Source organism: Electrona antarctica (assembly GCF_951216825.1).
Source record: "Electrona antarctica genome assembly, chromosome: 18".
Classification (NCBI taxonomy): domain Eukaryota; kingdom Metazoa; phylum Chordata; class Actinopteri; order Myctophiformes; family Myctophidae; genus Electrona; species Electrona antarctica.
Genome location: NC_136799.1, coordinates 40,145,093 through 40,159,776, shown reverse-complemented (window position 1 = coordinate 40,159,776; position 14,684 = coordinate 40,145,093). Strand labels below are relative to the sequence as shown.

General features: G+C 41.6%; 1 protein-coding gene across 2 annotated transcripts in view; it reads right to left on the bottom strand.

The window, feature by feature from the left end:
- ttc7b (tetratricopeptide repeat domain 7B) overlaps positions 1 to 5,936 on the bottom strand; it is a 45,313-nt gene extending 39,377 nt beyond the window's left edge. For both annotated transcript variants that reach the window (XM_079528404.1, XM_079528405.1), the window contains exons 1-3: positions 5,697 to 5,936; positions 1,059 to 1,213; positions 584 to 659 (exon numbers count right to left, since the gene is read on the bottom strand). In XM_079528404.1, the coding sequence (XP_079384530.1) occupies positions 584 to 659; positions 1,059 to 1,213; positions 5,697 to 5,817 (352 nt within the window). In that variant the 5' untranslated portion in view covers positions 5,818 to 5,936. The remainder of the gene's footprint in view (positions 1 to 583; positions 660 to 1,058; positions 1,214 to 5,696) is intronic.
- Positions 5,937 to 14,684: the final 8,748 nt, after the last annotated feature.

Sequence of the window (14,684 nt, the reverse complement as noted above, 5' to 3'; positions counted from 1 at the left end):
AGTTTTAGTGTTGACTAAATATAAGATTTTAGTAGTCATTTTTATTTTAAAATATTGGCAGGCCCGTGTCTGAATCTAGATCTCGATCGTTTTCCGATTAATTGTGCAGCACTGTTTAGCGGTGTGCCGAAAATAGATGATCTACAAGCTGCAACGTGTTGTGATCTTGTAGATTGACACCAGTTCACAACAAAGCATGAAATTACTTACTGGATCTCTTCTCCACTAGTGCCTCCCCAACATTTTCATCTAGTTCTTCTTTGTTGACGAAAGTGTCAATACATTTAAGGTCCCTGCACAATGGACAGGACACGTTTTCGGATTTTTAAGCTGCGTTTTTCCGTCGGTTTTCCGAATAACACGTCCAGTGTGCAACCACCTTAAGTCATAGTTTTAGTCATCATAGCTTCGCTTTTATGTAGATTTAGTCAGTGAAAAAAATGCTGATAAACAATCTTCGTCAAGGTTTTAGTTGACGAAATTAACACCCAACTGCATCAGTAGGCAGAGATCTCTGATCGTCGGCTATGCGAGACAACTCGGACTATGCAGCCAAACCACAACAACAAAGTGCAGGGCCTACCTAAAGCCTCCTTGTACTCTCCCTCCACGTAGCAGAGTTTGGCCATCAGCAGGCTGGCCTCCTGCAGGTAGTCAGCCTGAGAGACGGAAACAACATCATTGACCTTATCACATCCTATTGCTGTTCCACCAATTACTGATGTTTTGACCGATATTTTATCAAAAAGTGCTAAATGAAGTTTAACAAAAAACATGCAATCGACAAGCTCGCAATACGGTGTGTTGTGAGCAAATAGATCTGCTATTTTTAAAGATTTTTTGGCTTAATGGCATGCCCAAAATAGGGACACCAGATGAATAGCTTAACACGAGATATCTCATGGGTGGCATAGATTCGGTTAAAAGTGGTTCAAAATCGGAACATGTCGCCTGCACAATTGCCGACACCAAATTTGTCAAAAAAAGTGAAATAAATGGCCAATAAATTGACCATGTAGATATTGTGTGTTTCAACGCTCTCCCTCTCCAATCCGTACCTTGAGGTTTCCTCTGTCCAGAGCAGCTATGAGGTGTTTCTTGACCTCCACCAGTTTAGGTCTCGTCCCTCGGGGACTGGCGCCTTGTTTGATGGGGTGCTCCTTTAGGTAGGTCTGAAGCTTATACTCCCCCAGCAGCAACTCCCCTAGGTCATCTAAACAACACACCACAGTACACACCAGGTTTATTGTACTCTTTATAACTAATAATTGACAAATAAAAACATATATGCACATAACTGATCAAAAGCTTGTTTGGCCCATATCCACAATCCATATTCATAGTTGTCTTGTGATAATACCTGGGTGAACTGTAGGCACACACAGGGGTACAAAGCCAGATTTATACTTTGTCGCGTCATCATCAGCCTAGTACATTGGACATTCTCGGCGCGTGACACCATCATACAACAGAGCATACTGTAAATTAGGCATAATGGAGGTGTCTGCAGTGCCTTTGCAGAGGTAGGTACTGTACTATATTTTGGGAGGGTGGTTTGAGAAAAGGGAAGAAGAACACAGCAACGGGGGGTTCACTGGCGCACCCCCCCCCACCCCCGAGGGATATTGATGCACAAATAAATCCAACTGTCTCTCTTGTGCATTGCTTCAATGCTTAATTGTGCCTTATTTTTGCATGTTTTTGCGCATACCATAAAAATAAGGCCATAGTCCTCCTTCTCACAGCTGGCCTGGGTTTGAAGCTGACCAGATGCTCTTCGCTGCAGGTCATCATCCCTCTCTGCTCTCCTGTCTTTCCTATCCCTCTCTCTCATTGTCACTTATAGAGGGTATGCGCATGCTTAAAGTGAATGGCCCATCGAGTGGCAAATCGAGTGGCAAAGCAACATGCAAAGTGAGTTTAACATTGTTTAACGTTGTTTAATGCAATCAGAAAGGACTTTTCTGTTTGGATGTATGGGTTGTCAAGGCCAGAAAGTAGTTTTTTGCCACTCAGTAGGCGTTCCTGCATAACTTCCAGGTTTGATGATGACGTCACACGCATACCCTCTAATCCTCTATAGAAATTAAGCTGAAATGGTGAATGAACTTTGGGTTGCCTACTTGGCTTGTTGTCAACCTTTTTTTTAACTCAAGGACCACATTTTTACAGGTTTACACTTAGTTGTGTCAACTTGTGACACGTTTTGAGCTTGTAGATTAGCTCAATTTAGCATGCGACATGACACCATGTGCAATGAAGTGTATCATTCAAGCCCTTAAGAGTCAATATTTTTACATCAGCCTCCCCCCCCCCCCCCCCCCCCCCACACTATTCCAATTAGTTCAGAAATGTCATAATAGTTATACAAAGTAAATAAAGAATAAACATTTCCCATAGCCACCTGGAATTATGCTATGGACCACAAGTGCTCCGTGGACCACTGGTTAAAGAAACACTGTGCAATTGTGTTCACGTAACAGTTTGGTATGCATTTTCATTGACTAGTCAGCTTGCTCAATAACAGCATGTGTCTGAATAAATACATGACAGGTGTGCTACTGTACACGCAATGCAAATCAGCTACAAAAAGGGCTCAGTGGCAGCACTACAGTGAAGAACAGCAAAACAAATGGAAATAAATACAGCGTAGGTCACCCAATCCCAGGCTCCCACAGAGATTAAAATAGGGTGCATTTACAGTCAAAATAATACACGTAAAAGAAATTAGATATTTTGCTAGCTTTAGTTATAATAATCATTTCTTCTTCTGTTTTCTACATGGATATAACCACATTATAACCATATAAAATGAAATGGGAGTTAAATCTGCAATTTGTACAAATGGCAAAAATATGACTCCTAACGTCTTTGAAGTGGGACTCATACAATGTCCCTGGGACTCATCTAAAAGACCATCCCTGCATCCCGGGGCTCATTACATTGAAAACATATTTAGATCACTGCTCCCAGTTTCTGATATGTCACTCCGTATTTTGCAAGATTTGGCCAAGCCTTGCAACATGGATTAGTTGTGTGGTAAAGATGTTGGGGTGTGAATGAAGTCGACAGGCCAGGACACAGCTATGGTGCAAGCTTCCACTTCTGTATTTACTGTCTGTAGTCTAATTAAATCTAATGTGATTATAAATATAAATGATAATAGACCACCACCACCAGAAATAAATCTATGTGTGTAAAATACTGCTGAGCATAATATTAGCATACCAGGTTGGATAGGATTAACTGTATAAGCCAGGTCACTAAAGCTCCTGTGTGCGATCTGTGTGTGTGTGTGTGTGTGTGTGTGTGTGTGTGTGTGTGTGTGTGTGTGTGTGTGTGTGTGTGTGTGTGTGTGTGTGTGTGTGTGTACACTACTCAAAGTTGAACTGACCAGTAATCCTGTTGCTAAACTCTTTAAATGGTTCCTGGTCAGTGACCTGTGGGGATCACATGCAACGACTTAATGAATGGACCCCGATACAGTATATTTATTCACACCGCTCAACAACCGAGGTGGACTGACACTTCCCCTTCATTTCATGGAGCAAAGACACTAGGCTACATTCTGGTCACCTTTCATCATTCTGGCCCCATTTCGGTTACAAAACAAAGATTTTTTTTACTAGACGAAAAACTTGTTTCAAGGCCAGATCATTTTCTGTATTTTCTCTCTGTGACCCCAGTTTTACTTCTGCAAGGTTACCACCAGTGAGTGGGGTTTGTTGCAGGAACACAGAAAAGCTATGTTCATTGTTTATCTTCTCCATGAAGGTTTGGTTTCTATCATTGATTAGAACCTTTGACTCCTTCTGAACCAGATTTTTAGTAGGCCTTCTAAACAAAGCACTCCCTGCCAATCTGCCATCCTTGCATTATATGCGAGTAGTAAAGGTCCTTGCAGACTGAATGCGTTTTTCGTAAAATCGGCAGAGAAATGCTGCTAAAAATCAGAAAAACGCAGAACTGTGCACTAGGGACCTTAAATATGCCTACATACAATGTCACTGAGCAGCATTTCGCCCGTTTGTTAGGTTATTATTTGTTGTGGTAGCAGAGTGGAGATGGTCAACGGATAAGAGATGCAGCAAGAGATGTATTCATAGATTAAAGCTAAATAAAATCTGAAACAATGTGTAAGTGATTCGTCTCACACACACACACACACTGGGAGGAGCTTCCCACACTAGCACCGTTTCCTAAACAATTAACACAATTTATAAAATGATGATGTTTTAGTAATATTGTTCCTGCTGTGTTCTGTTCTGCATATGGTCAACCATCTTATCAAATCACAGACCAAGGCTTTAACCTTTGCTTTTGGGAAATATCCGACCGAGACTATTAAGATTTTATGGAAGATGCTTCTGAACATATTGCTAGTTTGACCACTTCAAGTGCTCTAATCTTTAAAGAAAACAAACTGAAAATAGTCCATCTATGAGAGCTTGTAGATAGACTATTTTCGCTTTAATCCATGTGTATTATGCCATCACAATGATTTATGTCAGCTTTCAGTTGTAATGAGGAACTTATGGATGGGAACTTGATTTAAGAAAAAGAGCTTGCACTCCCACTACAAAAAGTCAAAAACCTGGTGTGGGCACCCGCTGGCACCCACTGGCCAAGTGGTCCAGGCACATGCCACATATAGGCTTTGGCCTGACAGCGCGACGACCTTTGCTGCATGTCTCTCCGGGTCCCCCTCTCTCTCTCCCTCTGTCTATCTTCACTTGATACTATCAATAAAGGCAGAAAAGCCTAAAACAAATCCTTAAAAAACAGGTGCATGCTAGCCCTGATCGAAGTTCCATATGTGCAGGCAAAAATTAACAAAGACAGGCAAAAAAAGAAATAGTCAGCAGAGTCAAGCTAACTCAGCTTGCTCTTGGAACAATTAAGTTACTTAGATTCTGCACAATATTTATTTTGTACTGATGTGAACTGATGTGGAAATGAGAAAGTTCTAATCACATATCAGATGTGGTAGCCTACGTTAATCAGATTTCCCAAACATTACACATGTTTCCTATCTCCATTTATCATTTTAAGTCAGTCACAAATGGAAATATGTAGTATGACAAATGGCCAGTTACACAATATTACTGTATCAGGAATGCCTTCAGAGCACCTTTAAAGTATAAGCTATTAAGCTCAGCTCATATACCTGATTTATCACATAATTAAGGACTCAATGCACATGCAGACAGTACACAGCAGTAAAACGCTAATCACTTCTGTTCTGGTCATAGGTTCTGGTACAAAATAATATATTGTGCTGTGTAATTGCATGGTTTACTCCACCATTCACCATCATGCCCAGTTTGACAGCTAGCTAGCATGTAGCTTAGCCACCTAACGCCAATGAACTAAACTACTGTCTGTTATTAAGCAAGTATGCTGTCAAAACAGGACCCAATGGCTCTGACGTGGGGAAACAAAGACGCCACAGACCAAACACAAACGGGAGGTGTCTAGGACCAAGGTTCATAATTAAACAGCCCCAAAAACGTCCGTCGTGACCGGCAGTATGGTACTGGCTATGGAGCTACGGAACTATAGTAGCACTCGACCAAGCCGGGCTCCAGGCGGCCAGGAAACACCGAGGCTCTGGGTATCATGAACCCAGGCCTCCGGCCGGTGGCGCTCACGACTCAATGAACCAACACAACAGTAATAAAGTGAGTCCCACTCACCGTTCGATATGAGTTTAGCTGACAGCTGTCGCACCAGCTCCGGTATTTTGTCCCATTGTCCTTCTGAGCGACACCGCTCTATCTCGTTGTCCAGCCGCGAGCCCGACTTCCTCGCAGTCATGTTGGTGTTGTTGTTGTTGTTGTTTGTGGACCAGAACACAACACACCTGGAGGCTGATGATGACCCACTGAGGAGAGAAGCAGCTACAAGCTACATGATCCCATAGACCAGCGGGGCTGTGGCGTATCGCCCTGACAACGCACGAGCCAATCACATAGAGTATATAAAAGGATAGGGGGCCAATCACAGCGCCAGGCCGTCAGCATCCTCCCGGCTTATGGGATCTTTTTTGCTACACAGGGAAGCAGCAGGCGTTGTTGTAGATGCAATATAATGTTCCGTTCAGTAGGTGGCAGTATGTGTCCTTTACAGTTGTGAAAACTATACATTGTGCTGTGCATTCAACTATATGATTATTGGTAAGTTTGGTAACATAATGGCGAATCGATTACAAACATATTAATGAAGCGTTTCAAAAGATGTAACTATGAGTGTTCTTCTGGCGCTCTCTACTGCTCAACAACAATAAATCACAGCTTTCAATCCTGCTGCTCGACTCTAGCATCTAATCCCCGCCTCCTCATGTTGTATAAAAGTATAATAACTGTAACGAAGACTCTCACTTCTATTCATATTAGCGGATCTGGGAGAGTGTTCGTTGGATATTTAGTCCCTATATATGGGGATATCCGACTAGGACGCTGGGCGATATGGGTCAGGGCCAGGGGATCTTAGTATAATCTTATCTGACAGAAGGAATTGACTTTAAAGAAACACGTTTTATCTGTTTTTTTGCGTTAAAAAACCACTACAGTCTAGTGTCAAGACTGTATGTAAAAACTAAGTGCTTAAAACTATAATCTCTAAAACTAAAACTACTGAAAAGTCCAAGATCTGGTGCAGAAATGCAGAAGCCATTTAATTTGCCTCAGAGTACCTGGAATTTCCACATATTTCATCTGTGTCACTTGTTACCAGGGTTGCTAAAGGGTTCTGTGGAAACACTACAAGATGCCCGACAGGGGGCACCCTTGTCTCACTGACCTTAGACCTTAAAATAGAGCTTGTAGGTCTGCTATTTTTGAAAAATCATGAAAATGTGGCCCAAATGTTTGAATATATTCTTTCAGAGTGAACGTTTTTAACTCAAATCTTTGCTTCTGTGGGGTCCCTGGAACAACATATTTTCAGATGGGGGTCGACGGCCAATTACATATATTGTTGGGGGTCCTTGACATAAAAAGTAAAGATTTTGCACACCTACAGGCGACAGGTGCGTAGGAGAGGGTATACGGTGCCCGACAATGAAAAAGGAACAAACACCCGCACACTGTCTTCAAATGCAGTGAACCAACTTTAATAGGGAAACAGCAACGTACAGCAATAGTACCTGGAATTTCCACATATTTCATCTGTGTCACTTGTTACCAGGGTTGCTAAAGGGTTCTGTGGAAACACTACAAGATGCCCGACAGGGGGCACCCTTGTCTCACTGACCTTTCCAAAGGAAAAGTGTCAGTCAGAATTGGTCTGTAGTTCTCTACTTTCAGTTTTCTTCCTTTATTCTTATACAAAATTGTGATTACACCAGTCGACATGGATTGTGACACCTGGGCTGCATCCTCCATATGCCTGTAAAGCCTTATAAGTATAGGTGCCACCGTGCCAGCACCTCTGAAAAGGTTTTATAAAAGTCCCCTGTTAGCCAGTCTGACCCATGGGCTCTTGTTAGGCTGAATAATATAGCCTCTTTAAGCTGCATCAATCAATATATCATCACATAGCTGTTTCTCAGATTCACTTATTCCTGAATAAGTCCCTATAAAATGATTCTGCCATTTCTAGAATACATTTACTTTTCACCATTTTTATTTTACAATTTATTAATATAATGTATCTTTTGCTTAGTTCTTTCAAGCACTATAGGAAGAAGGAAGTACATGTTTCACCCTCTATAGCATATTGTGCCCTACTCCTCACAATTTCCCCCATAGGCAACACTTGTTTTTCTCATATTCATCTAACAAAGGCTTTATTTTCTTGAGGCCAACTTGTATAATTCCTGCATACGCTACTGGCGTGTCACTACAATGTTTTAATAGCATAGTAAGTAGTTAGTAGTAGTTAGTAGTTAGTAACAGAATGTCCCTAGCAGGACTTTTACATTCTTGTTGTGTTCATATAGTTTTAACTAGTTTAAAAAGCAGGTGGCTTGCGGCCTTGCGCGCATCCAGTTCCTGGCTGGTGCTGGACTAAGGTAGATTTCTTCACTGTTCATATAGTTTTAAACCATTTTGGGCGGGAACCCCTTTTGGTGTTTTAAGCATTATGTTGTACTTTAGCTATTGAAAAATAGAGCTTGTAGGTCTGCTATTTTTGAAAAATCATGAAAATGTGGCCCAAATGTTTGAATATATTCTTTCAGAGTGAATGTTTTTAACTCAAATCTTTGCTTCTGGGGGGTCCCTGGAACAACATATTTTCAGATGGGGGTCGGCGGCCAATTAAATATATATATTTTTGGGGGTTCTTGACATAAAAAGCAAAGCTTTTGCACACCTACAGGCGACAGGTGCGTAGGAGAGGGTATACGGTGCCCGACAATGAAAAAGGAACAAACATCCGCACACTGTCTTCAAATGCAGTGAACCAACTTTAATAGGGACAGCAACGTTTCGGCCTATGCGGCCTTCATCAGGCTATCTCTGAGGTCCTTGACATGAAAATGTTTGAGAACCACTGATATAGAAACATGGGTTTTTCAGAAAACTGTCAGGATTTAGAAGGCATTAGTAGAATCGATCTCAGGTCTATGGGTTAAGCAGACTTATGACATGTTTCAAGATGCTCCACTGTTTGTGTTCATATACTGTCTCTATATAGTAAAGTGTCACTACTTACTAAGTACCTGCACTAACCGTGCAGCCAAACATCCAGATGAACATGGTCTCTGAACATGAAGAGACCACACGTTGCTCAAGCTGTGAAGATCAGAAGACAAGATAAGTGCTTCACACCTTCCATTAGACTGGTAGAGCGAGCACACACACACACACACACACGCACGCACGCACGCACGCACGCACGCACGCACGCACGCACGCACGCACGCACGCACGCACACACACACGATGCACCACAGCAGAGGCAGCAACTGTCAGCACTTACTGTGCGGTTTAAAGGTTTTTTTTTTCAGGTTTAAACAGGTTTGTGATGAGACAGCAACAGAGCACATTTCTGACCGTATACTTTTAGTATTAGTATCAGTGTGGTGTGTTGTGTTCCACATGCAGTGAGCGTGCATGTGTGTGTGTGTGTGTGTGTGTGTGTGTGTGTGTGTGTGTGTGTGTGTGTGTGTGTGTGTGTGTGTGTGTGTGTGTGTGTGTGCGCGCGCGCGCGTGTGTGTATGTTCAGCACAGTTAATTTGGTCTCACTCCATGTCTCAGCTCAGTAAAGACTGCAAGGTTCTATAAAGTGTGAGGCTGCAGCTATAGAGAAAAAAACAGTGTTTAGAGACCCACCATGACAGCAAACATATAAGCATGCAACATAACCTATATAGTTGCTGTCGGGAGGAAACCTCATAACTCAATTTTTGAGGTTTTTGATTTGTTTTTTAGCATAAATCAGTGCTATTGATCACCATTTACGTCTGTGTGTTGTATCAAAAATAGTGAACCAATGGAAAGTAGTAAAAACGCTTTGGACAAAACCTCTTAACTCCATTGGACCCTCAAACTGTCTGCTAAAACAGCTAACTCCACCACCTCTCCCCCTCTCATGCAAGTAATTGAGAATATATAAAGTCACACCACCAACATCGATGAGGCAGTATTGCTTTGTTTTCAAGGTTTTCTTAATTTCCTGAAAAATGTATATATTGAAGGCCCGCCAAAATACATTTTAGTCGACTAAATCACCTGTAGATTTAGTCGACTAAAAGTCATTCCAGGTGACTAAAATGTGACTAAAACTAAATGAAAACGTTTCAAGAGACTAATGACTAAAAACTAAAATCTAAATTTGCTGCCAAAAACAACACTGCATGTGAGAACGGAGAGAAGAGAGCAATATAGAGCCCTGCACTGATGCACGCTCACTCTCGCTGTGTCAGTGTGATACACACGTCACATACTGTAATAATAATAATAATAATAATAATAATAAACCTTTATTTATATAGCACCTTTCAAAACGAGGTTACAAAGAATAAGAACAAATGCAGTGCACACCATAAACAACAGTTTACAATAATACAAATAAATCAACAGGCAATGTACAGAAATGCAGTAGGACATTAGAACAATAAGGAATGTTTAGAAAACGTTTAGGCGTTAAAAGCAGCTTCATAAAAGTGAGTTTTCAGGAGGGATTTGAAGCGGGGGACGGATTCTGCAAGCCTTATCTCGAGGGGGAGGGCATTCCAAAGAGTTGGGGCTCTGAGGGCAAAGGCCCGGTCACCTTTCGTTTTCAACTTAGAAGTTGGGATTTCTATAAGAGCGCCTTGTCTGAGGACCTTAAGGTGCGCTGTGGGACACACAGGTCGGAGATGTAGGATGGGGCCAGATCAGAGATGGAAGTGTATACTGTACACTATACTTGGTACTTTTGGTATAATAACTACCAGTACCACAAGCCATGTGCTTTCTCACATATTAGATTATAGAGACACATCAGCATGGCAGGCAGTTAACCGGGTATAGATGTGAAATTACGTCATATGTGCTCACACACAGCAGGGGGGAAGAGAAACATCACAGAACAACCATGGGGAAAACTCCGAAAAGGAAGGCGACCCAGGCATGGCACGCTCTATGCACAAAGCGTGACATATTCTGCTAGCCTATATGTTGGTTTGTTTACTGTTGAGTGAGAAAACAATGTTGCACATTAGGCGAATCATCGGGGGACCCCAAAACACAGGTTGACAGGTTGGAAATTAGATCTATCAACCATGAACATGTAATGAAGCATGAGGAATATTTTCCACATTCTCCTCTCTAAAAAAGCACTATTATGAGTATGACAGTAGCCTGCTTGATGTTACTTCCAGTTCCTACTAAATGTGCCACGTCTCTTCATGTCTGCGTGCGCACGTGTACGGTTGTAATGCACGTAATGCCCCACCGACTTCACATTTGACACACGCGTTCCACACCCCCATAGGGAGTGCAGTGCGCGGTATCCCGGACCCATGGTTCTCCAGAACCACCACAAAAGGCTCTGCTCAGGCTCTGCCAGTGGGCCTAATCAGCCTAAGGTCCCTCACCTGTGCAATTCCCAGCCTCTGCCTCAGCCAATTGATTGCCATGGCAACCCCACACCTGCAAATTGATTACTTAACCACTACACTTTTCACAGTCAGTTTGCACTCTTCGGGCACAGCCTGGCAGACAGACAGAGGCAGGCAGACAGACAGATACAGAATACAGATACAGATACCTTCATATACAGTATGGGCACAAAAGGGAAACAGGCAGACAGTTAAAACGAGTGCTATGACAAGTTGACAACAGGTATTATTAGTTTGCCAAGTTGCATCGTTCTCAAGTAGGCCACACACACACACACACACACACACACACACACACACACACACACACACACACACACACACACACACACACACACACACACACACACACACACACACACACACACACACACACACACACACCAGCCAGGCTGTCTGTCTGTCTGACACTGAGGGAAGAGGACAGAGGGATAGACACTGAGTAGAGGGCTTATACAGAGGAGAGAGGGTAGACTAGACTGTATCGCCATTGTGTTATATGGACCCCGAGTCTGAACTAGAATAACAAATGTCTTGCCTATAATGACAAACCCGAGGCTATGTTCATTGGAGATTGACAGTAATGTTAGTATTAGTAAATAACTAAAAAGTAGTTTTGGAAAAAAGCTAAACTTGTCAACTGCAGGATGTGGTTAGAGACATCATCTCTCATAGATCTGCTGTGTAGCATGTGGGTTTTCTACTCCCCAAGCTCAGCTGGAAGTGAAGATGTTATCTTCTGATCTAGAATGAGTGTGTTGGCCTAAAATAAAGATCCTATAGATAAAGGCCAATGCACACCTCATAAGATTGTTGACTGTAGGTGCGTAGGACAAAAGCGCATTTATTAAAAGGGAGTCTTTGAAAAGCAGAAAAGCACAAAAAGTCGGAAACTTGTTGTTGCTCTTTACTCCGTCCTGATGAAGGTCTGACGACCGAAACGTCGTTTAATAAGGAGCAACAAACAGTGTGTCAAAAGTGGAACATCTATCCATAAATGCTTCAAATTAGACACACGCGTTCCACACCACCACAGGGAGTGCAGTGCCCGGCCTTGAGTCGGTCTGACCCACAGTTGTCCAGAACCACCACAAAAGGCCTCTGCCCAGGCTCTGGACAGGGCCCCCGCCTATGCAGGCTCTGGACAGGGCCCAAATTAGCCAATTGTTCACACCTGATCACCCCTGCATGGATCTTCACTTTTTTCTTTTCAGAGTTCTATTAAAAGTTGAGAATAGTTTAACATTTTCAGAAATGTGCTTATTATGAATAATGCTTCTTTATCATCTGTCCGATCAGGTGTGTCTCTCTGTGGCGTGCTGTCAGCCTCCCCCACGGAAGCAGCCACACTCACCACCAGGCCAGCTTCCCTCCTCCTCGACTGGGCTGGGCACAGCGGGGATTTTTTTAAGACTGTAAGCACATCCTGTGGTTTAAACTTTTCAGGTAAACACTTTTTGAAAACAAGTTTTTGATGAGACAGCAATAGAGCATGTTAGTGGTGTGTGTGTGTGTGTGTGTGTGTGTGTGTGTGTGTGTGTGTGTGTGTGTGTGTGTGTGTGTGTGTGTGTGTGTGTGTGTGTGTGTGTGTGTGTGTGTGTGTATGTTACTTACAACTCCCCCCTCCAACTGTATATTTCCCCATTTTCAACTGTTAATTTTTCATTATATTTTAACACTTGCTTTGGCAATGCAAACATATGTTTTCTCAGGCCATTAATAACATCCTGTCCTGTTCAAGTGTGGGAGCCAGTGTAAAGGAGCAACTTGGACACTCAGGCAGGAAGGAAGCATGAGTTCAAGTCCGTTGCTCTCCCCATGTCCCCCATATATGGGGACTAGGTTGGCGGAGGGTGTGTAGATCACATTAGATCACAGGATCACATTAGATAATTGACACAGGGGTGAAACAATGGGTTACAAAATCGTGGGATAAAAACAAAAAAAACAAAAAAGTGTGGGAGCCAGTGAACGGACCAAGGAACGTGATTAATATCTCATCGTTATCATACCCAGGTCAATATAGGTTTACTAATCATGATCAATGATTATTATCTCATCGTTATCATACCCAGGTCAATATAGGTTTACTAATCATGATCAATGATTATTATCTCATCGTTATCATACCCAGGTCAATATAGGTTTACTAATCATGATCAATGATTATTATCTCATCGTTATCATACCCATGTCAATATAGGTTTACTAATCATGATCAATGATTATTATCTCATCGTTATCATACCCAGGTCAATATAGGTTTACTAATCATGATCAATGATTATTATCTCATCGTTATCATACCCAGGTCAATATAGGTTTACTAATCATGATCAATGATTATTATCTCATCGTTATCATACCCAGGTCAATATAGGTTTACTAATCATGATCAATGATTATTATCTCATCGTTATCATACCCAGGTCAATATAGGTTTACTAATCATGATCAATGATTATTATCTCATCGTTATCATACCCAGGTCAATATAGGTTTACTAATCATGATCAATGATTATTATCTCATCGTTATCATACCCAGGTCAATATAGGTTTACTAATCATGATCAATGATTATTATCTCATCGTTATCATACCCATGTCAATATAGGTTTACTAATCATGATCAATGATTATTATCTCATCGTTATCATACCCATGTCAATGTAGGTTTACTAATCATGATCAATGATTATTATCTCATCGTTATCATACCCAGGTCAATATAGGTTTACTAATCATGATCAATGATTATTATCTCATCGTTATCATACCCAGGTCAATATAGGTTTACTAATCATGATCAATGATTATTATCTCATCGTTATCATACCCAGGTCAATATAGGTTTACTAATCATGATCAATGATTATTATCTCATCGTTATCATACCCAGGTCAATATAGGTTTACTAATCATGATCAATGATTATTATCTCATCGTTATCATACCCAGGTCAATATAGGTTTACTAATCATGATCAATGATTATTATCTCATCGTTATCATACCCAGGTCAATATAGGTTTACTAATCATGATCAATGATTATTATCTCATCGTTATCATACCCAGGTCAATATAGGTTTACTAATCAGGGACGTGCAGAGAGCGTTAGAGAGGCAGGGGCTGAAAACCCGTTAGGAGGGCACTTTTGGACAAAAATAGCAGATCTACAAGCTCACAACGCGTCGCGCTGCGACGCGTTGAGAGCTTGTAGATCAGCTATTTTCGGGGCGCAACCCAGCACTCTTTAGCTAGTGGAGATGCGGTGTATACGACATGGATTTCTTTTTTTGAAATTATGTTTTTATTTTGGTCCTTGTGTACAAGCATAATGAACAACTACATCATGAGAAGTACATTACATTACAATCATATACATATAAAGATATATTTCCCATGTTTTCAATGGTGACCAAAGTTACAACATTTTTCTTTTTCTTTGGCGACATGGATTTCTAAACAAATTTGTTCAACGCCAAAATACTGTGTTCAAGTTAAGGAGACTTTGGAAAAAAAAGCAATTCACCCTTTGTCAAGTCCCGCCTGTGGTTGTGCCCCTCTTCGCACCCATTGGTTGCCGTTTCGTGGTTGGACAAAAACCCTCTCTCTCCATCCACTACCATTG